The 22,036-nt window shown below is 42.0% G+C and overlaps 1 protein-coding gene across 2 annotated transcripts in view; it reads left to right on the top strand.

The window, feature by feature from the left end:
• PPP4R4 (protein phosphatase 4 regulatory subunit 4) overlaps positions 1 to 22,036 on the top strand; it is a 121,646-nt gene that overhangs the window by 48,945 nt on the left and 50,665 nt on the right. For both annotated transcript variants that reach the window (XM_056133127.1, XM_056133128.1), the window contains 4 exons: positions 9,950 to 10,097; positions 10,779 to 10,852; positions 13,704 to 13,810; positions 14,594 to 14,701. In XM_056133127.1, coding sequence (XP_055989102.1) covers positions 9,950 to 10,097; positions 10,779 to 10,852; positions 13,704 to 13,810; positions 14,594 to 14,701 — 437 coding nt within the window. The remainder of the gene's footprint in view (positions 1 to 9,949; positions 10,098 to 10,778; positions 10,853 to 13,703; positions 13,811 to 14,593; positions 14,702 to 22,036) is intronic.

The following is a 22,036-nucleotide window of genomic DNA, read 5'->3' as shown; positions in this document are numbered from 1 at the left end:
CACATTTATACAAAATGGATGCTTTATTAACAGGATTTTACACTGCCTACATAAACCTTTTGGCATAAATACAAAATTTAAAATCTGTGGCTTATTTTTATTTTTATTTGTGAAAAATTCTTGGCCTTTCCCCTTTCATGAAGCCTTCTAATTTTCCTGTAGGGCTTTAATTTTATTTTTATTAGACCTTTTCATAATATTTTCTATGTATTTTCCCCTTCTTTTCCAGCCCTTTCTTTTTGCCATTCATTCTGAGTGCTTTTTGCTTTATGATGCTACTCAAGGCTATTTGCAATTCAGGTACTTAGGAGTTGCTCCTGGCAGTGCTCAAAAGACCATGTAGTGTTAGGTATCAAACCCAGGGCTCCCCCATGCAAAGCACATGCTCCAGTCCTTTGAGTCCTTGGCCCTTTTTTTGAGTGTTTTAACTTGACCTATATTCCAGTTTATTGATTTGTCTGTGTCTAACTTGATATTGATTATTACATTTTAGTCTAGAATTCTACCTCTGTTTAAAAACCTCTGTTTTAGTCTCAGCATTTTCTCTTGAAATTCTTAGAATCAGGTATGTATTGGGTAAGACCCATACCCGTAGGCCCTTGGGTAAATATTTCTATTTTCTGTTGGCTTCTTGTATTCATTCCTATTACCTTACCTATTCATGTGCCTGGATATGACTGATTACATTTCATCTTGTATTCGATAAATTATTTGTAGAACAAGTTTGAGAACTGAGATGAGAACTTCCCTTCTATCAGACAATTAGCTGTACTAGTACAAAGTCTTATTTAATTCCATTCTGATACTGGATGATTTGTACCTGAGATATTTCCTTGCAAATGCCAGTTGGTTTAAGGATTATCTTTATCCTTCTCAGGAGGGTTCACCAGGAAAAGATAGTCTGCAGGACTCCAGAAAAGGTACTGAAGTTCTCAGCCTTTTCAAAGCCTTTTTCTAGAATTAGCAAATGGCCCCAGAGGTAAAACAGACACCAAATTCTATGCTCTCTTTTCTGCACTGTCTCCATTGTATTCGTAGTGGGCAATCTCAAATAGATAATATTGCACTCTTAAATAGGTGATCTTATTTGCTTCTATGCGCCCTTATAGAGATGATTTTCATAGTTGTCATTTTTAGATACTGAATTTGACACTTTGTCTGGCTTTTAAAATTATTCTTCTCAAGGTGCCGATTAGGATTTCCTAGTCTGACATTGCTGAAATAGGAACTTCCCTTCATGTCTGTCATTTTTTCCCCTTCTTGATTTAATCTCCTTGTGATACTGATCCGAGATGTTTGTTTGTCTGCAAGCCACACCACCTCCACCCTCATCCCAGCTGTTACGTGTAGGGAAGTGCATTTGCTTCCCAGACCAGCTCTGCTCCAACTGTTCTTCCACTGAGTCCTACCTCACCGCTCTCTGATCATTTTCAACTTTGTAATCAGCATGATATCTCAAAGTGTTTGTAACTATAATTTGAATAGTCTCCTGCTGGTACTTAATACTTGACTGTAGTTGAAAATTAAAATTCTTTTTTTTTCTTTTTGGGTCACACCCAGCAATGCACGGGGGTTACTCCTGGCAGTGCTCAGGGGATCATATGGGATGCTGGGAATCGAACCCGGGTCAGCCACATGCACGGCAAATGCCCTACCCGCTGTGCTATCGCTTCCAGCCCCAGAAATTAAAATTCTATGATCAGAATTAGATTTACATTAGAATTAGGTTGCTCGACAGAAATATTTGGGAAGAAAGGAAAAGTGTGAAGACTGGAAGGAAAGCCCAATTTCCTTCTTTTCATAGCAATTTGCCATACTTTCCACTGCTGAAAAATTTATACTTTTAGGTCATTAAAGATAGCTACATTGGATTGTGTGAAACAGTTATACCTACTCTATTCATTCGATTTCTTGATAAGCCTTTATTTGTAATGTTTGGGTAATGTGCATCTCTGATTTTAACTTACTTGTACGTAGAGGTGACTTGGCAAAGTACTCCAATGAGAAGATGCTTTTCAGAAACCTGGTCTGATCTTTGGCCACACCGCCCTACGTGTGCCATCACAGCTATGGTATTCAGTGGGGTTTGTTTGGTGTTATTCTGACTGACTGTGAGTCCGAGTGTGTGGTTGACACTTGGAGCAATCCATTGTTCCCGACTGTTGGTGTAGATGGTTTCTGTATGAAAAGAGATTTTGGGGATATTTTTATCAGCTCCTCAGGAAAGTTGTTGACCACTGAAATAAGGAATAATCCCACCCTTCTGTTCCTATAAACTCTTGGTGTTTATAGGAACCGATTTATAGGAACAGATTTTGTTCTCAGATTTTGATGCTGTGTGCTTAGTGAGTTCTCAACTTCACCTTTTACTTCAGTGTGGATAGTCAACAGAGGGAAAAGAATTAAGTATCACAGCTCATGGTTTAAAGTCTTAGAGTCAGAGTTGCACCTTCTACTTTTTCATTTTTAAATCAGTGTACATTTGAAAATTAATTTTAGAAATGTAATTTTGTAGTGGAAAGAGCTTTTAACTATTATTGGTACTTACCAAATTTTACTCTTTAATCACCTTTATTACTCCCCATATTTTTATGGTCCTAGTTCTTCAATTTATTTATTTTTGAGCCACACCCACAGTGCTGGGCTGGAGCAATAGCACAGCGGGTAGGGCGTTTGCCTTGCAAACGGCCAACATGGTTGAGCCGAGTTCGATTCCTCTGCTCCTTTCGGAGAGCCCGGCAGGCTACTGAGAGTATCTTGTCTGCACGGCAAAGTCTGGCAAGATACCCGTGATGTATTCGATATGCCAAACACAGTAACAACAAAGTCTCCAATGGAGACGTTACTGGGCCCGCTCGAGCAAATCGATGAACAACTGGAGGACAGTAAATGTATTTACAAGGTTTTTACAGTAAGTTTAGTTTCTAAATACATGAGTTCAAAATAATTAATCTTTTGTAATAAGCTGGGGCTTTATTTAATGCTTCTCTATATTATATAAATTTTGCTTGGTTTTTTTTTTTTGCCACAATTTCTGACTCAGTGCTCAGGGATTACTCCAGGCAGGGTTTAGGGAACCATATGGGGTGATGTGGATTGAACCTGGGTCAGCCACTTGCAAGACAATCGCCTCATCATTATTGCTCTGGCCCATATGGCATGCAATCTTGATGTCTATACTGGGGATTTCTTGGATACAGAGCAGTGGCCTCTCTGAATTACATTGTTTTACAAAATGTCCTCGGGTGTCATTCATGCTTAATGAAGAGTGGATTTTGACACAGAAGTGTCTAGTACATTGACCTTCCTTGAATGAGAATCGTTTTTTAACTTTGGAAATGTGCCATTAACGATTTATAAAAACGTCTCATTTAATTCTTGTGGGCTTCCAAGTTGGAATGCCGGCCATTTAATAGCCTGTAAGATGTGACTGGCATGAAGGCATGTGCTGAAGCAATAGAGCTTACTTTTCAGTAATTCCTAAGGCTGTGAGGACGCATCCTTATTTACCCAGAGAATATGTTTATCCAGAGGTTGTGGAGGACATTTAGAAGTAAATACCAAACTCATATGGTTTCAAAAAAATATAGGTTTAGACGTACAGTCTCTTAGTCTACACTGTCTTCTTAATAGCGGACAGGCCCAAATGTTGAGGTCGGCACAACAGAAAAATCTGTGTCCTGATAATACTTGAGAGTTTCTCAAAAATTAGATGCCAGGGCTGGAGTGACAGCACAGCAGGTAGGGCGTTTGCCTTGCATGCAGCCTGACCCAGGTTCGATTCTCAGCATCCCATGTGGTCTCCTGAGCACGGCCAGGAGTAATTCCTGAGTGCATGAATCAGGAGTAACCCCTCTGCATTGCCGGGTATGACCCAAAAAGCAAAAAAAATATTTAGATGCCAAGTAATTGAGCAAATGTTGCTGTGGATGTCAAGAGTAAGAAAAGCAGTAAGAAGATATAAAGTTGGAAAACTATTGCTCTGCTTTGTAAAGTATGTATATGTATCAAACCTAGAATTTAGGACTGTAAGCTGGGTTATAATGATATAAGCCCTTGTAACTTCAAACAGCAGCCTTATGTGAACCCATTGTACCTCACAATTGCTTTTTGGGGGGAGGGGGTGCACCCAGAGGTGTTCAGGGCTTATTCCTGGCTCTTCTCTCAGGTATCACTCTTGGTGGGCTCTGGAACTATATTGGGTGCTGGGGATTCAACCCCAGTTGGCTGCACGCATGGCAAACACTTTCTGCTGTACTACCGCTCTAGCCCTCTTCCCAATTGCTTTTAATATTTCTTTGCCAGGTACTTTCTGTTTCTAAATAAAAGTTATAACTTTAAAACCCGTAAATGATATTGCTAGCCTCATCAAATCTTTTAAAGGCCTTTTCCAAAGCCAGAATGTTCATATGGAACAAATGTTTATTCTGAAAACAGAGAAACAAGGGAACATGGGAAGGTTGGCTTCAGAGTCTCGTTGTGTTGCTGTATACAGTGTCTCTCCTCTTCTTTCAGCCAAGGGCTTTCTAGATTCATCACGAGGAACACTTGAAAACCTTGGAGACTAACCGTTTAGGCAATATAAACACTTAAGATAAGAATCAGCCACTCTAGTGTGGGCGGGTTTCCTGGGGATCGCCATAACCACCTAAACATTTGCCACAGCACAGCCACTTCCTGAGGATGAAGTGGAGTCTAAGGAAGAATTTAGAGCTCAGTTTTGGTGTCAGGCAGACCTGGGCTAAATCCTAGAGGTGGCGTTCATTGACTTACCATTCTTCACCCAAATATGGCTCTGAGTCTCTTTGTTCTACTAGAATGACCTCAGTTGGCTGAGTCCAGGGATGTGGTCTTTGGTCTCCAGCCCGGGTCCAGAGGTGCGGGGGTGGAAGAGTACAGGGGTGTCTCCTCAAGGTATGAGAGAAAGAGGATTAAGAATGCCTTTCCCAGAGGTAGGGTGGGGATGGAGGGGATAAGGGGTGGGAGGGATACTGGGATCAGTGGTGGTGGAGAATGGGCACTGGTGGAGGGATGGGTACTCGATCATTGTATAACTGAAACCCAAGCACAAAAATTTGTAAGTCTACAACTGTACCTCATGGTGTTTCACTAATAAAAATTTAAAGAAAAAAAAAAAGAACGTGTTTCCGTTTTCCAAAAGGGCTGAACCAGTTGGCATTTGCATTGTATTTGGGAAGTATTGCCATTTTGAAAATGTTAATTCTCCCGATCCATGAGCAGGAGAATGTATTTACAAGGTTTTTACAGTAAGTTTAGTTTCTAAATACATGAGTTCAAAATAATTAATCTTTTGTAATAAGCTGGGGCTTTATTTAATGCTTCTCTATATTATATAAATTTTGCTTGGTTTTTTTTTTTTGCCACAATTTCTGACTCAGTGCTCAGGGATTACTCCAGGCAGGGTTTAGGGAACCATATGGGGTGATGTGGATTGAACCTGGGTCAGCCACTTGCAAGACACATTTTCTTGTGTCCTCTTTTATTTCCTGAAGTAGCGTTTTGTAGTTTTCTTTGTACAGGTCTTTTACTTCCTTAGTTAAGCTGATTCCTAGGTACTTGACTTTCTGGGATGCAATTGTGAATGGGATTGTTTTTTTAATGTCACTTTCTTCTTTCTCACTATTGGCGTGTAGGAAAGCCATGGACTTTTGGGTATTGATTTTATAGCCTGCTACTTTACTATACAATTCTATTGTTTCTAGGAGTTTCTTGGGAGATGCATGCTGAAAGTAGACTGTAGACCAAACATGATTGCCACTCAGTGCCTCTTTTGCAAACGACAGCACCCAAAAGGAGAGAGAGAAAACAAAAGGGAATGCCCTACCACAGAGGTGGGGTGGGATGGAGGTTGAGAGGATGGGAGCGATACTGGGATCATTGGTGGTGGAGAATGGGCATGGGTGGAGGGATGGGTACTCAATCATTATATAACTGAAACCCAAGCACAAAAATTTGTAAGTCTAAAACTGTACTTCGTAGTGTTTCACTAATAAAAATTAAAAAAAAAAAACGCGTTTTTGAGCTGGAGTGATAGCACAGTGGGTAGGGTGTTTGCCTTGCATGCGGCCAACCCAGGTTCAAATCCCAGCATCCCATATGGTCCATACCAGGAGTAATTCCTGAGTACAGAGCCAGGAGTAACCCCTGTGCATCGCTGGGTGTGACCCAAAAAGCAAAAAAAAATAAAGATGTTTCGGTGGGATCTGTTTCTTCTCTGTCTTTTGCCTAATCTTTTTGAAGCCACCATTTAGATGTGGAAATGTGTGTGACGGTAGAGAGGGTGAAGAGCAGAAAGTTTAGGTGAAAGGGTAAGATATAATCATCTGGCAATTATCCAGTGCTAGCTAGGTGCTGGGACTTGGTGATGCAGGAGTGAACAAAACAAAAACTCTCCCTGTTATGAAGAGTATGTTTGAGACGTCAGAGATAGACTATTAATAAATAAAGAGGTTGGGTGTTGAAGGACGGAGATGAGAAGCCTGGTAGTGGTAAGAGCTGGAGCAAGAGAGTGGCCCCCAGTTTGAAATTGGGATGGTCAATGAAAAGGTGATATTTAAGTGTCTGCTGGAAGGAGATCAGGGTCCACTGTAGAAATTGGAGAATAGGAGAATTGGAGAATGGATGTTCTAAGTCTCTGAAAGGATTTCGACTTTTTTTTTGAATGAGATAAAAAACTAGGAGCAAGTTTTGAGCAGAAACGTGACACACTTCAGTGTCATTCGAGAATAGTCCAGGAGCAGTGATGGAGTCAGGGAGAGATAATTCGGCTTGCCAGTGGGATAATTCGGGTTGAAGAGGATGTGATTTGGGTCACAAGGTAATTCGTGATCAAAGTAACAAGTGACCAAATTCTGGGTTAGGATTGACTGGTCATTTGAATTGTGGTCAGTGCAAGATGGAGAAGAGATAAGGTTCCCTTCTGTTCTGCTGTTCTCCTTCCTTCCTTCCTTCCTTCCTTCCTCCCTCCCTCCCTCCCTCCTTCCTCCCTCCCTCCCTCCTTCCTTCCCTCCCTCCCTCCTTTCTCCCTTCTTCCCTCCCTTCTTCCCTCCCTCCCTCCCTCTCTCTCTCTTTCTTTCTTTCTTTCTTTCTTTCTTTCTTTCTTTCTTTCTTTCTTTCTTTCTTTCTTTCTTTCTCTTTGCTTTTTGGGTCACACCCGGTGATGCACAGGGGTTACTCCTGGCTCTGCACTCAGGAATTACCCCTGGAGGTGCTCAGGGGACCATATGGGATATTGGGAATCGAATCCGGGTTGGCCTCCTGCTAGGCAAATGCCCTACCTGCTGTGCTATTGTTCCAGCCCCCCCCCCTCTCTTTCTCCTTCCTCCCTTCCTCCCTTCCTCCCTTCCTCCCTTCCTCCCTCCTTCCCTCCCTCCCTCCCTCCCTCCCTCCCTCCCTCCCTTCCTTCCTTCCTTCCTTCCTTTCTTTGTCACACCCAGAGATGCTCAGAGGTTACTCCTGACTTTGCACTCAGGAATGACTCCTGGCAGTACTCAGAGGACCATATGAGATGCCGCGGATCGAACCCAGGTTGACTGCGTGCAAGGCAAACATCCTCTCCACTGTGCTATCGCTCCGGTCCTTTTTTCATTTTGAAAAATGGCGCTCAGGGCTGCTTCTGGCTCTGTGCTCAGGAAATACTCAATGACACCCACTCCTCCACCTTCGATGCTGGGACTGGCATTGCCCTCAATAACACTCTGTCAAGCTCATTTCCTGGTATGACAGTGAGTTTGGCTATAGCAATAGGGTGGTGGGCCTCATGGTTCACATGGCCTCCAAGGAGTAAACGCCCCAGCAGAGAGCACTAGGAGGAAGAGCACTAAGGAGAGCACTAAGAGAGGCTCTCAGCTGCCAAGGAGTTTTTCCGCCGCTCTCCCAACACCCAGAGAATCTCCTGACTGCAAGTTTCCATCCCAGACCCCATGAAGAGGGGGAGGTGCTTAGGGAGCCTCTCTTTGTCATGTACCATCAATAATGTACCCTGCACCCTACTCCCCCTCAAAAACAAAAACAAAAACAAAAACAAAAACAAAAACAAAACAAAAAACCAACTGGGACTGTTCACTATTAAGAAACCAGCACAGACTAAGAGATTTTATTACTACTAGGAATCAGTTGATTTCTAAACCTATTTTTTGTAACCATATTAGCTTGATGTTTACTTCTAAGCATCTTCCACACCCTCTGGAGGACAAACAGGGTGAGATCTGGATTTCCTGGGTAAATAAGGTTGCATCCTCACGGATGTTGAGAGATACTGAAAAGTAAACTCTGTTGGTTCAGCACATGCCTTAATGCCAGTCACATTTCCTCTTCCACGCTATTGTATCAGGCTGGATTCCAATTAGAGGGTCCACAGGAGTAAAATGAGATGTTCAGGGGACCTCTAGAGTACAAGAGATCAGACTGGGGTCAGCTCGTGCACGGCAGTGCCTCACCCACTGAGCTTTCTTCCCGACCTGCTAGGTATCCTATTAGTATCCAGGGGTAGTGGGGGGGGGGAGGGGACAGTTAGCTATATGAAACGGTCATTATCTAAATGTTCAGCTTGTACAAGTTGCAAAGTCACGAAAGTTACATTTATTTATTTATTTTATTTTATTTTTTAAAATTTTTAATAGTGAGGCATCATGAGGTACAGTTGCAGACTTACACATTTTTGTGCTTGGGTTTCAATTATACAATGATCAAATACCCATCCCTCCACCAGTGCCCATTTCCCACCACCACAGGTCCCAGTATCCCTCCCACCCCCCATCCCCCCCATCCCACCCCGCCTCTGTGGCAGGGCATTCCCCTTTGTTCTCTCTCTCTTATTGGGTGTTGTGGTTTGCAAAAGAGGCAATGGGTGACAATCATGTTTAGTCTATAGTCTACTTTCCGCATGCTTCTCCCATCCTGAGGGGACCCTCCTAATACCTTTATTTGGTGCTCCCTTCTCTATCTGAGCTCCCTTTCCCCCTAGCATGTGTGGTTGGCCTCCAAGCCATGGAGTAAAATTCCTGGTACTAATCTCGGCCATTCTTGGGTGTTAATCTCCTATTTTGTTACTTTATGTTCCCCAGATGAATGCAATCTTTCTATTACATATAAATGATTCAAATCTCTGACTCAGCTATCATTTATATTTATATGTTATGAAATAACTACAAAGGACTAATTTCTTAAAGATAATGGATATAAAACTTAACTTTATATGTTGGTAAAATTTTCCATGTTGGTACTGTATTAGTTTATAGGCATTTGAGGGAAAAGTTTCATGATGACTTAGTACTTTTATCTAGCTTTACATGGTACACATATGTCTAGTGATGTATAGGTAATCACTCTGATAAGGTATATGAGGGCTGAAAATAGATACTCTAATGTCTTTAAGCGGTGAATGGAGAATATGATTATAAAATTAAATTATTCTTATATTTAAAAAGTTATTTTAACATAGAGTTCTTTGTGGAATTTATATTCTTATCTCACTTAATGGAAAAACAGACTTGTACAATTTTAAATGTTTTTTTTATAGTAGGATGCAAAATGTTTATATTTTGAAACTGAAATGCAAGTAATGAATACAGGTGATTGCATGTGGCATTATTTTTCTAGTTAGTATAACACCATTAAAAACAACTAAATAAAATTAGAAATAGCCATTTTATTAAAGGTTTATATCATTTTATTCAGTAAAACAATAGAAATGCATTTTATAGATGTGTCAAGATATTTAAACTTAATCTGTTCTAATGAGCTAAATTAGCAGGAGCAAATTAATATCATTTCTATAAATAAAGAAGAGGAAGCATTTCTCCTGAAAGGTCATGTATAATTCTTTTGCGGGGCTGGGACTGTGTTTGGTTTCTGTGACCTGGGATTTGAAAAATGACAGTTTCTACTCTCCCATATATATAATAGCAAGCTCTTTCTGATTGTACAGGAAGTCCTGCATGTTGCAGGTGTGGAGATGCAGTTAATGGCTGCGGTATCATTTTTGACTATTCTACAGGAAGAATCAGTGTCAATTCACACATATGCCCACGCCTTCCTCCAAGTCATCCTCCTCCATCTGGAGCACAGGGATACAGGTCAGGGGCCTGGCATGCTTACTTGTGTGTTCACTTACCGTTGTTGTGTGTCCGTGGTTGTGATGTGTTTTAAGTTTGAAGCCTGGAGGCCTGATGAGGATCACACGAATGGCCTGACTCCACATAGCTTTGGCTGTTCCCTTACAGACTGCAGTATCAGAATCCTTGAAAATTAAACACCCATCATTCCCCTTATGATTCATATCTTCTTAGATTTTTTTTTTTGCCTTTTATACCACTTAATGTTTATAGTACTACCATTGTATAGCAAGAGAGCTCACTTTGGGTTAAAGATGTTCCCCTAATATATTTTTTCACTAAAGTGTTTTCCTAGATATTGGCTGAAATTAAAAAAAAAAACAGAGAAACGGGCTGGAGTGGATAGCACAGCAGGTTGGGTGTTTGCATTGCATGTGGCCAGTCCGGGTTTGATTCCTAGCATCTCATGGTCCCCTGAGCACAGCCAGGAGTAATTCCTGAGTGCGTGAGCCAGGAGTAACCCCTGAGCATTGCCGGGTATGACCCAAAAAGAGAAAAAAGGTAGAGAGAAACATCCAATAGTATAAGTTACTCCCACTTATCATTAACTACTGTGACAACACTAGCTACTCTGTGTCTGAACAGAAGTTCAACTTATAAGCACAACAACATTTCCTTTGATCTGTTTTTTGTGTCATGCAGGTGTCAGCAATGCCTGGCTGGAAACGCTTCTGTCCGTGATAGAAGTATTACCCAAGGAAACCTTAAGGCACGAGGTAACAGCTTGCTTTCTGTAAGACTAAGAATGAAATCGTTCTGAGATGTTTGTTTTCAATTAAAGTGGAATTTTTAAGAAAGAATAAACTTAATTTTTCACTCTCAAATTAGTGTATCTTCATTATGGAAATTGTAAGGTAAGGTAAAGGTAAAGGCCCTCCCGTTGATCGTCGATTTGCTCGAGCGGGCCCAGTAACGTCTCCATTGGAGACTTTGTTGTTACTGTGTCTGGCATATCGAATACTCTCGGTAGCTTGCCGGGCTCTCCGAGAGGAGCGGAGGAATCGAACTCGGGTTGGCCATGTTGGCCGCTAGTAAGGCAAACACCCTACCGCTGTGCTATCGCTCCAGCCAACACAAATATTAAAGGAAGAAAAAGAATGGCTTTACTAGCCATTTTTAATGTTCTGTTACATGTTCATTGAGAGTTTTTCAGTTGTCTAGTTATTCACAACTTTTGGGACCAGATGCATTTCTATAGAGTCGCTTTATAGTCACATTATTTTCCTGTTCCTTGTCATTGAGCAGGGGCTCTGAAGTGCTTTACCTGTTAAGCATTTAAGCCCATTTAAGCCTATTTTCTATCAAATAGAAGTATCAGTGGTTATCTCCGTGGAGCTTTTTTTGTTTTTCAGAAAATTCCCTTAACTATGACTTAAAAATAGTGAAATCACCAACAATATATAAAAATGCATATTTTTCTGAACATTTATCAACAGTTATGTTGATTTAATTTGATGGACCACAAATGGAATCAAATTTTAATGGGAATTTTCCATTATTATGATCTTGAATATTTTCTCATTTGTTGTATTTACAGTTTTTCTTTTGGAACTGTATGGTCCTATCCTTTTAACACTATTTATCTGTCAAGGTTGCCAATCCTTTGTAATATTTGTTACAGATATCACTACTGTTTTATCCCCTAGTTGTTTAATTTTTATTGTTGTTCAATGTTCCCTTCTTTAAAAGTTTCAGTAAATTAAGATGAGAGAAATGAATTTTAAGGAAAATTTATTCTTATTCTCATAGGAAATGAGTTTTAATTTTTTCAACATTGTTCCCTGTATTTATTTCCTTTTAAGTATGTCATGTTTGAAATAGTTATTAGTGAAGTGTACTCATTGGATTTCATTAAGTGCCTATGTATTTTCTTTGTTCTCAGACAGATTATGGTCTTGTCTCAGTACTAAAATACTTGCTTGAAGTATTTGAGAAGATGTCCCAAGTTAAAAGGATGTTTGAATTCTTGAGGACCAACATCTAGATGATTTTACAAATATAAATGTTTAACATAATGTAGACATGTTATTTTATAGTTTTTGAAGAGTGATACATGTACAATTTTTTTTAAATAGAGTCTTTATTTTTTAATTTTTTTTGCTTTTTGGGTCACATCCGGCGATGCACAGGGGTTACCCCTGGCTCTGCACTCAGGAGTTACTACTGGCGGTGCTCAGGGGACCATGTGGGATGCTGGGAATCGAACCCGGGTTGGCCACGTGCAAGGCAAACGCCTTACCTGCTGTGCTATTGCTCCAGCCCCACATGTGCAATTTTTACTTTAGAATACCATATATTATATAATATATGAATTTAAAGATGAGAGTCCCCTTGAGCAGTGCTCAGGAGAGCTGAAGCCCTGGTGACTCTCAGGCAGGCCCGCCTTTCCGTGTTCTGTCTGGAGGTGGTGGTGTTGTTTGGGATCTGCAGTGCTGAAGACTATCTGGGCTATGCAGATGTGCTCAGGGGTCCTCTAGGGTGACACCTGGGCTTAGGGAGATCATCTAGTGCCCAGGATCAAGCAAACCAGGCTTGGCTGCATATAAGCCAAGAGCCTTGGCTTCTATACTATCTGGTCCTGATTTTGAAGACTTTAATTTTTTAAAAAATTCATCTTTTTTGTTGAATCACTGTGAGGTAAGATACACAAGTATAACATTGTTCATGATTGGGTTTCAGTGCCTTTTGTTTTATTTCATCTTTGGCTTAAGTTATCTTTATCACCATGTATTCAGTCATGGGCTGGAGCGATAGCACAGTGGATAGGGCATTTGCCTGGCATGCGGCTGACCCAGGTTCGATTCCTCCGCCCCTCTGGGAGAACCTGGCAAGCTACCGAGAGTATCTCACCCGCATGGCAGAGCCTGGCAAGCTCCCCATGGTGTATTCTATATGCCAAAAAACAGTAACAACAAGTCTCACAGTGGAGATATTACTGGTGGCCGCTTAAATTGATGAACAAAGGGAGGACAGTGCCAGAGTGATACAATATTCAGTCATTCTGGCTACTTTATTGAGAGGGAAAACAAATCAGTGTTCCCGTTGATCAGAATTACAGGATTTTAGAATTTGGAAGACTCTTGGTAGGGCATATTCTGATTTCCCTGTTAAGTAGACGGGAAGCCTGGTGATATGGAGAAAGTAAAGAGATGTGAAGGGCTGCAGGAGGAGTCTGATCTTCACAGCGCTGTGTACAGCACTCCTGCAGCGGGGTGTTTGAGAGCCCAGCATGTACACAATGCAGGGGCCTACTTCAATTGCAACAGACTCTGCCAGAGAAGCAGGTTTACATAATGGAATTGATTGGAAACTATCCCTTTAGGATGAGTAGAATCCCTTATATGGAATAAAAGGAACAAGTATACTTTATTGTTTTTGAAGTGCATCTTCAAAAACTATTCCTTATGAGCAGGTTATAAGCAGCCATGTACTTCAAATTGTAATTCATGTTCTTTGTAAAAACATGTAGGACAGTTAAATGCTTTCTGAAGAAAAGAATTGAAGTTCGTGTCAAGAATACGTAAAATTTTGTGATTCTTTTTTTCCTTTAAATCTTTTTCTTTTTAGATTTTGAATCCACTTGTTTCCAAGGCACAACTTTCCCAAACAGTCCAGTCTCGTTTAGTTAGTTGTAAGATTTTAGGAACATTGACCAATAAATTTGATGCCCATACGTGAGTATTTTTATGTAATTTTTAATGTATTATGGAATTGATTTGAAATGTATGACTGTGATAATTAGATTTTTTACTATTTCCATACTGCATATAAGGTAAGCTCTTTTTAATTATAGAATTTCAGAAACTTACAGAATTATATTCATTTATTTCCCCCTTATCCCCCATGACCTTTTCAAAATCAATAAGATTGACTTGTCTTACCCATTAAAATCTTACCTGTAAAACATCTAGTGTCATTCTGAGGCTAAAATGGCTTTTTTAGAGACTTCAGAAAATGATAAACATGCAATAAAGGTAGATTTTCTGTTTTCTTTCATTGTTTTTATGAATTTATTATTTGGATGACATCTTTTAGAGAGTTTTTGTGGACAGTGTTTATAGTTAAAGGCTCTTCTCTTGCCAGATCTTAAGTCTCAAATGGAAAGAATGGACTATTGCATAATGAGAATATAAGAATGTCTTCTGCCTTTAGATTTTTATCTTATTTAAGATGTTTAGCTGCCAACCCAAAATTCACCATTGTTTTAACTTCATTATATTTTATTTAACTCTCCACTCTCTTTCCCCCTTAACCATTATTTTAAAATGACCCCATCAAAACATGATTTTCAAGTAGCTGAAGATAATCAAGTGTATTAATACATGCTCAATATATCATCTTTTATATAAAACTTTAAAGTATAACATTATTATACAAAAATTTTAATAAATTGTTGGTCAGTGTCAGTTATCCTTAAACACTTACCCATTTGCATATTTGTTTCTTCCTTCTCTAAGCATTAAAAGAGAAATACTTCCTCTGGTAAAATCACTTTGTCAAGATGTGGAGTATGAAGTTCGATCTTGTATGTGTCGGCAATTGGAAAATATAGCTCAAGGCATTGGGTATGTGCACGTTTTAATTTCTATGACAGTTGCACCATCTTTAGTTCTCGATTGTGAGACACACGTAACCTCTTTCATGAGGACATGCCACTGAAAGACCTTATGTGATCCTTAAAAACCTCATCATAGCACTGTAGCACTGTCCTCCTGTTGTTCATTGATTTGCTCGAGCAGGCACCAGTAACGTCTCCATGGTGAGATGTTGTTACTGTTTGTTGTTGCTGTTTTTGGCATATACTTCGGGGAGCATGCTAGGCTCTGTCGTGCGGGCGGGATACTCTTCGTAGCTTGCCGGGCTCTCCGAGAGGGGCGGAGGAATCGAACCCAGGTTGGCCACATGCAAGGCAAATGCCCTACCCGCTGTGCTATCGCAAACCTGATCAGTAGCAGTGAATATTATTCCTGTATCTGGATTAAAGTTGATAAAGGTGAAGATATGTAGCTTGTGAGAGGCATTCAGCTAATGTTAATCTCTTTTTTGCTTTAAACAATGTACCATCATTCCAAATTCTTAGCTAGTGGAAGAAAAAGTCCCAGTAGAAATCATGCAGGGATAGAGTTGTAGTTTATTTTTGCTGATAGCGGTATTATGTGTCCCTATATGCCATCACTCCCTGGAGGCCTTTCCTTGTCTCCTGCCAGTTTTGCAGTTCCGCTGCCTGGTGATGCTTTTCCTTGCCTTTGGGGTACATGAAATTTAGGAAGGAGAGGCACAGGGAAGACTAACCCCCATCCTTTACCCATAAAAATGAATCTCATGGCAGTAGTAGATAATATATGAAAGATAGCACTGTAGCACTGTCCTCCCGTTGTTCATCGATTTGCTCAAGCGGGCACCTGTAATGTCTCCATTGTGAGACTTGTTGTTACTGTATTTGGCATATCGCGTACGTCACAGGGAGCTTGCCAGGCTCTGCCATGCGGGCGAGATACTCTCGGTAACTTGCTGGGCTCTCTGAGAGGGGCAGAGGAATATAACCTGGGTCAGCCCTGGTTGGCCGTGTGCAAGGCAAATGCCCTACCCCATGTGCTATCCCTCGCCCTATGAAAGATAGATAATATATAAATACTGTCTTGGGAAATACTTTTTGTTTTTAAGGGTCGTAAATTGTGTACAAAAATATTGTATCCTTTTTCTTTTTCTCTTTTTCCCCCCCCCACTGATTTCATCTTTGTCTCCCAAGCAAAGATAATTGCCATTTGAACAGTTAAATTATAAATATCTGAGCTAATATTTAAAACTTTAGAAAGACTTTAGAATGTCACAGCAATTCCGGGTAGTGTCACGTGTTTGTCTTGTGTCTGCATGTCAGGTGTCAAAACGGGGTCAGGTACCTACAAGATAAGTGCCTTAAACCCTGTACTGTTTCTTGGCCCCGAGTGGGAAGACCTTTTAGTGAGGAGAGGAATTATTTTCAAAATATAGTTCCGGAATAACTGAATATTTATAGGAGAAAAGCAGTGACTACTGAACCCTCGCCTCACTCACATGCGAAGACTTAACTTGAAGTTGGTCATAGACCTAAATGTAAAAGTGAATATTATCAACCAAAGGAAATATAAAGATGAAAAGGAAAACCTTTCGTATGACTTTGGAATAGTCAAGGATTACTGTCCTGTCCTCCTGTTGTTCATGAATTTGCTCAAGCGGGCCCAGTAACATCTCCATTTTGAGACTTGTTGTTTCTGTGTTTGGCATATTGAATACATCACGGGTAGCTTGCCAGGCTTTGCCGTGGGGGTGGGATACTCCTGGTAGCTTGCTGGGCTCTCCGAGAGGGGCGGAGGAATTGAATCCGGCTCGGCCAGGCTGACTGCGTGCAAGGCAAATGCCCTACCGCTGTGCTATCGGGCTGGAGTGATAGCATAGCTGTAGGGTGTTTGCCTTGCATGCAGCCTACATGGCCGACCCGAGTTCGATTCCTCCACCCCTCTCGGAGAGCCCGGCAAGGTACCGAGAGTATCGTGCCTGCGCGGCAAAGCCTGGCAAGTTACCCGTGACATATTCGATATGCCAAACACAGTAACAACAAGACTCATGATGGAGACATTACTGGGCCCACTTGAGCAAACTGATGAATAACGGGAGGACAGTGACAGTGAAGTCAAGGATTACTTAGATAGAATTCATGAGCTGAGCCTGAGAGACCGTACAGCGGGTAAGGCACTTACCTTGCTTGTAGTTAACCTGGGTTCCATCTCCATCACCCCTGTTGTTCCCCAAGCCTTCAAGGAGTGATCCCCGAGCACAGAGCCAGGAGTAAGCCCCGAGCACTGCTGGGTGTGTCTCCTGCCCCCAAAACAAAGCAGAACAGGTGAGATGATATGGGGGTCATGGTGCTTGTCTTGTGTCTAGCCAACTAGTCTTGGCACCTTTCATCCAGAATTTATAAGAATACTTTCAGAAATGCAAAACTTTTAAAAAGTACGATGAGAAATGAACTGTATGTTGGTTACGGATATGTCCAAAAAGCACCCAAAAAGATATTCAGCATAATAAGTAAAGGACCAAACATGATGACCTCTCAGTATCTGTATTGGAAACCATAATGCCCAAAAGTGGAGATAGAGTCAGAAGGAAAGTGCCTGCCACAGAGGCAGGGAATGGGGTGGGGGGTGGGGTTGACGGGAGAGGTACTTGGGACATTGGTGGTGGAAAATGTACGTGGGTGGAGGAATGAGTATTCGATCATTCATGACTGAAACTCAATCACGAAAGCTTTGTAACTATCTCACAGTGATTCAATTAAAATATAAAATTAAAAGATACTCAACGTATCTTACTATTATCATAAAGGCCCTCCCGTTGATCGTCGATTTGCTCAAGCGGGCCCAGTAACGTCTCCATTGGAGACTTTGTTGTTACTGTGTCTGGCATATCGAATACTCTCGGTAGCTTGCCGGGCTCTCCGAGAGGGGCGGAGGAATCGAACTCGGGTCGGCCATGTTGGCCGCTTGTAAGGCGAACGCCCTACCCGCCGTGCTATCGCTCCAGCCCCGTTATCATAAAAGGGGGGTATAAAGTCAAGGCAACATACAGGCATACTATTAGTAAACCCCATTACATATTCACTCGAATGATTAAGCTAAAGCGATGCAAATAACATGTATGAAGATTTGGTGGAAACAGAACTCAGACCTACAATGGAAAATAGTGAAATAGTGAAACACATTGTCGAAAACTTACTGCCATTTAGCTTACCTCTAGATGAGCGAGCCATTCTACCTATATTTATTTTATTTTATTATTTTATGTAGGAGTACTGCTATTTATTCAGCCACCGATTAGCTGATTGAATTGGGCATGGACTTCATCTTACTTTTTTTAAAATTTTTTTTGTAATTTTATTTATTGAATCACCGTGAGAGCAGTTACAAAGCTTTTGGGTTTAAATCTCGGTCATACAATGAAGCACCTGTACCTTCACCAGTGCCCATTCTCCACCACCAAAACCCACAGTATACCCCCATCCCACACCCTCCCCCTACCTGTGGGACAGATGATTTCCACATTACTCTCTCTCTACTTTGATTACATTCAATATTTTGACACCAGGCCCACCATTATTATTTGGGATTTTACCCCAACACTCAGATCTGCTGAAAAGGCAAGAGTAGACAAGTTGTTTTCCATTGCTGGTTATGAATAACACATGATGTCGCGTGGCTGCAGTAGTGGCCACACGATTTTGAAATTCTGAAATTTTAACAATTAAATCTGGACGGATTTCTGCCAAAACCTGCTGGGTTCTGAGATTTGTTCCTGAGTCTCTGGGATCATGACCATTAAACGGCTTGATCAGGAGCCAGAGAGGCCGTTCATTGGCGGTGACTTTGGGTCTCATTGGGATTGGGGGGTGGGGAAGGGCCGGCTCCACACCCATTCTGTGAGGCCCCGGCGTGTCTCATCACTGTGGGCCCAAACCTGACTGTTCAATGGCCTCTGGTGGATGGCAGCCACCGAGCCGCCAAGGGGGAGCAGGTAGAGGGACAGTACCCTTTCCCCCCTGGGGTGGCCCAGTGACAGTAACCCACTGCGAGTTCTGGATGCATTTCTGCCAAAAGCTGCTGGGTTTCGAGATTTGTTTCTGAGTCTCTGGGATCATGGCTGTTAAGTAGCTTGGTCAGGAGCCAGAGAGGCCATTTGTGGGCGGCGACTCAGGGTCTCGTTGGGATGGGGAGGACAGGGCTGGCTCCACCCCCATCCCGTGAGGCCCAGTGTGTCTCATCACTGCGGGCCCAAACCTGACTGTCCAGTGGCCTCTGGAGGATGGCTGCCACTGGGGCGCCAGGGGGAACAGGCCAAGGCATGAAACCTATTCCCACCTGGGTTGTGCCAGCACCGGTAACCTACTGTAGGGACTGGACGCATTTCTGCCAAAAGCCCTTGGGTTTCGAGACTTGTTTCTGAGTCTCTGGGATCATGACCGTTAAGTAGTTCGATCAGGAACCAGAGAGGCCTTGCCTCCAATTATATAGCTGAGCTGGAGGTAGTTTGTGGGTATATCTCCCACATACCTAACTTTTGGGGCTGGAGCGATAGCACAGCGGTAGGGCGTTCGCCTTACAAGCATCCAACATGGCCGACCAGAGTTCGATTCCTCCGCCCCTCTCGGAGAGCCCGGCAAGCTGCCGAGAGTATTCGATATGCCAGACACAGTAACAACAAAATCTCCAATGGAGACGTTACTGGGCCCGCTCGAGCAAATCGACGATCAACGGGAGGGCCTTTACCTTTACCTTTACCTTACCTAACTTTTAGCTGTTTACTTTCTTGGTAAACTTTGCCCCATGTTTTTGGAGTCTGGCCAAAGGCATAGAAGCAATTTTGGGGTATCTGGAATTCTGAAGGCACCATCAGGCTGCTGATGCACTCGCCTCACAGGTACAGATTGACCTGCTGGTGGCACCATAACCCCAGCCATTCTACTTTTAAATGTGTTACTCAGGGCAGGTGGAAATATGTATTCATCCCCTGAATTTTATACGTTTGCCTCAGCTTTATTTTGTGACAGCCCGGGCTGGAACAATCTATTTATGAGAATATCCAAATGTCTGTCAGCGGAATGGAAAACTAAAATGCTCTATGCCATACGATGGGAAGTTATTCAGCTATAAAGAGCACTCATATGTGTAGGATTGCATGTAGGGACCATGATGAGTGGAACAGCCCCCCTCCCACCCACCTGCTGAATCTGAATCACTTTCTAAGAGGCCTCAGCAGTCTTCAGTTTTGTACTCGACCCAGATAACCTCAGTAGCACGTGACACACTCGAGGCTGTTTGCTTGGAACAGCTTTGGGAATATCCCTCCCCAGAGCGGGGAGGAGAGGCCTCCAAATGTTCGAGAACAAGCTGTCACGTACATTCCCAGGCGTGGGGGGAATGAGCAGCCTCATTGTACTTAGGGCACAACTTATGGATCCGTTCGGCAGTCGGGTTCCTTTAATTGCCTCCCCCCCAGTCGAGTGCGTTCCCTGTGCTAAATCGACACTAAAACACAGTCACAAAGAAGCAGCTCCTTGATTGCCTGGAGAGGCAGATTGTGGGATTCGGGCATAATGGGCTTGGTGATTAGTTCTTGTCCTCTGCCAGGTTTTTGTCTGCTGCTAACAAGACTCTTGATGAAGTGGGGACGTGGAGCGGCTGGCTAATCAGAAGCCCTGGAGGCAACTCCATGGAAAAGGGAGGTGGAGGCAGTCAGGCTCCACCATTTCTTCAGGCCCAGATGCTAAGAGAGGCAGTGGAAGAGGCAGCAAGGACGGGAGGATTCCTCGACTTCCTGTTGCTTTTCTGTGGTCCTGATCAGCCCCAGATTCAGTATCGTCCACATCAGGTTTAAGAGTTGGACACACAGCTACCCTACCGTGTTACAGCCACCCTCCGGGCAGGTTTCTAAGATTTTTGTCACACCCTGAGTGCTGATTGGATTTCTGGGCAGGTTGCTTTTTTTTTTTTTTTTGGTTCATTTTCACTGCTCCACTGTACCTTACTTATTCCCTTACCTAAAACCAACTCCATGGGTGGGGGATATTATTATCATTGGCCTCTCGACTTCTAGAAAAATAATGTGATCGTACTGTTCTCTGACTTCTGTTCTGTATGCTTAAATAAATGCCAGCAGGGTAGAAAGGATCATGACCTGGAATTCTGCCCTGGACAGGGCTGGAATGAAAATGTGAAGGCAAGAGGAAGATATTCTCTTAAATAGATAGTAAAGCACTAATCTGCTTTTTGAGAAATGTGTCATGTATATCCAGTTCCCTAAGAGGAACTAAATAAGGAGGGAAACTATTCGCATCATCTATTTGTACGTTTACCAAGATACCTTATTGCCCCTCGATTTGTATAATGTGACAGATGGGCCAAAAAAAAAAAGCAACATTTTACAAAGAATGAATACATGTGACTCACAAGCACATAGTCAAAGTCATTAGTTGTTTGGAAAAATATAGATTTAATGGATTTACTTTGGGCTGTCACCATAAGTATTGTGTGCCATACATGTGATACAGCAAACAAGATCCAATCCTCTCTTTTAGGTGCCTACAACTGGGTAAAAGATGTAGTCAGCTTGGCAGACATTGGATAATGTGAGATAATTGCAAAAAGCAATAGCAAAATACTTCTTTTGCCAATGAAATTGGAAAAGTTGATAAAACTGCATGGTTGGCATAGAAGCAAGGTATATTCCTGCTTGGGAAATAAGCATAAATTTAGCATTCTACAGCATAGAAAAATTTAACTTATTCCTTTACCTGTATTATATAAGCAATTAATTACATTGAAGTTTACATAAGAACTAATATCCTTCTTTCCTTTCTTGGGTCATACCGAGTAGTGCTCAGGGCTTATTATTCCTGACTCTGTGCTCAGTAGCTCACTCCTGAGCTACTGTATGTGCTGCCAGGAATTGAGCAGGGATTGATCGTGTCAAGGCAAGTGCCTTAACCCCTGTATTTACTCTCTGCACCCCCTTCCCTGCCCCCACCACCATTTTTCTTTCTTTTGGATCTCTGAAGACTGGCCTGGGGCCTCTGACAATACTTGTCTCTCCCTCACTATTCTGGCCTGATGGGAAGGTGCTTAACCAAGTGATGCAGTGTTGCTTGGCAGCCCTCAGACACAGCCAACATCGGCACACTCAGTCCTTTGACTAGCTCCCCGCCTTCTATGTTTAATGAATGCTTGTAGACTACTGGTAATAGTAAGGACTCTCATATTGGGTAGTTTTGTAAAATTTTCTTTTAATTAAATCACATTGAGATATAGTTACAAGCTTGTTCATGATTGAGTTTCAGTTATATAATGTTCCAACACCCATCCCTTCACCAG

This window comes from Sorex fumeus, unplaced genomic scaffold, assembly GCF_029834395.1.
Source record: "Sorex fumeus unplaced genomic scaffold, SorFum_2.1 ptg000098l, whole genome shotgun sequence".
Classification (NCBI taxonomy): Eukaryota; Metazoa; Chordata; class Mammalia; order Eulipotyphla; family Soricidae; genus Sorex; species Sorex fumeus.
This window is presented reverse-complemented; position numbering and strand designations above follow the sequence as displayed.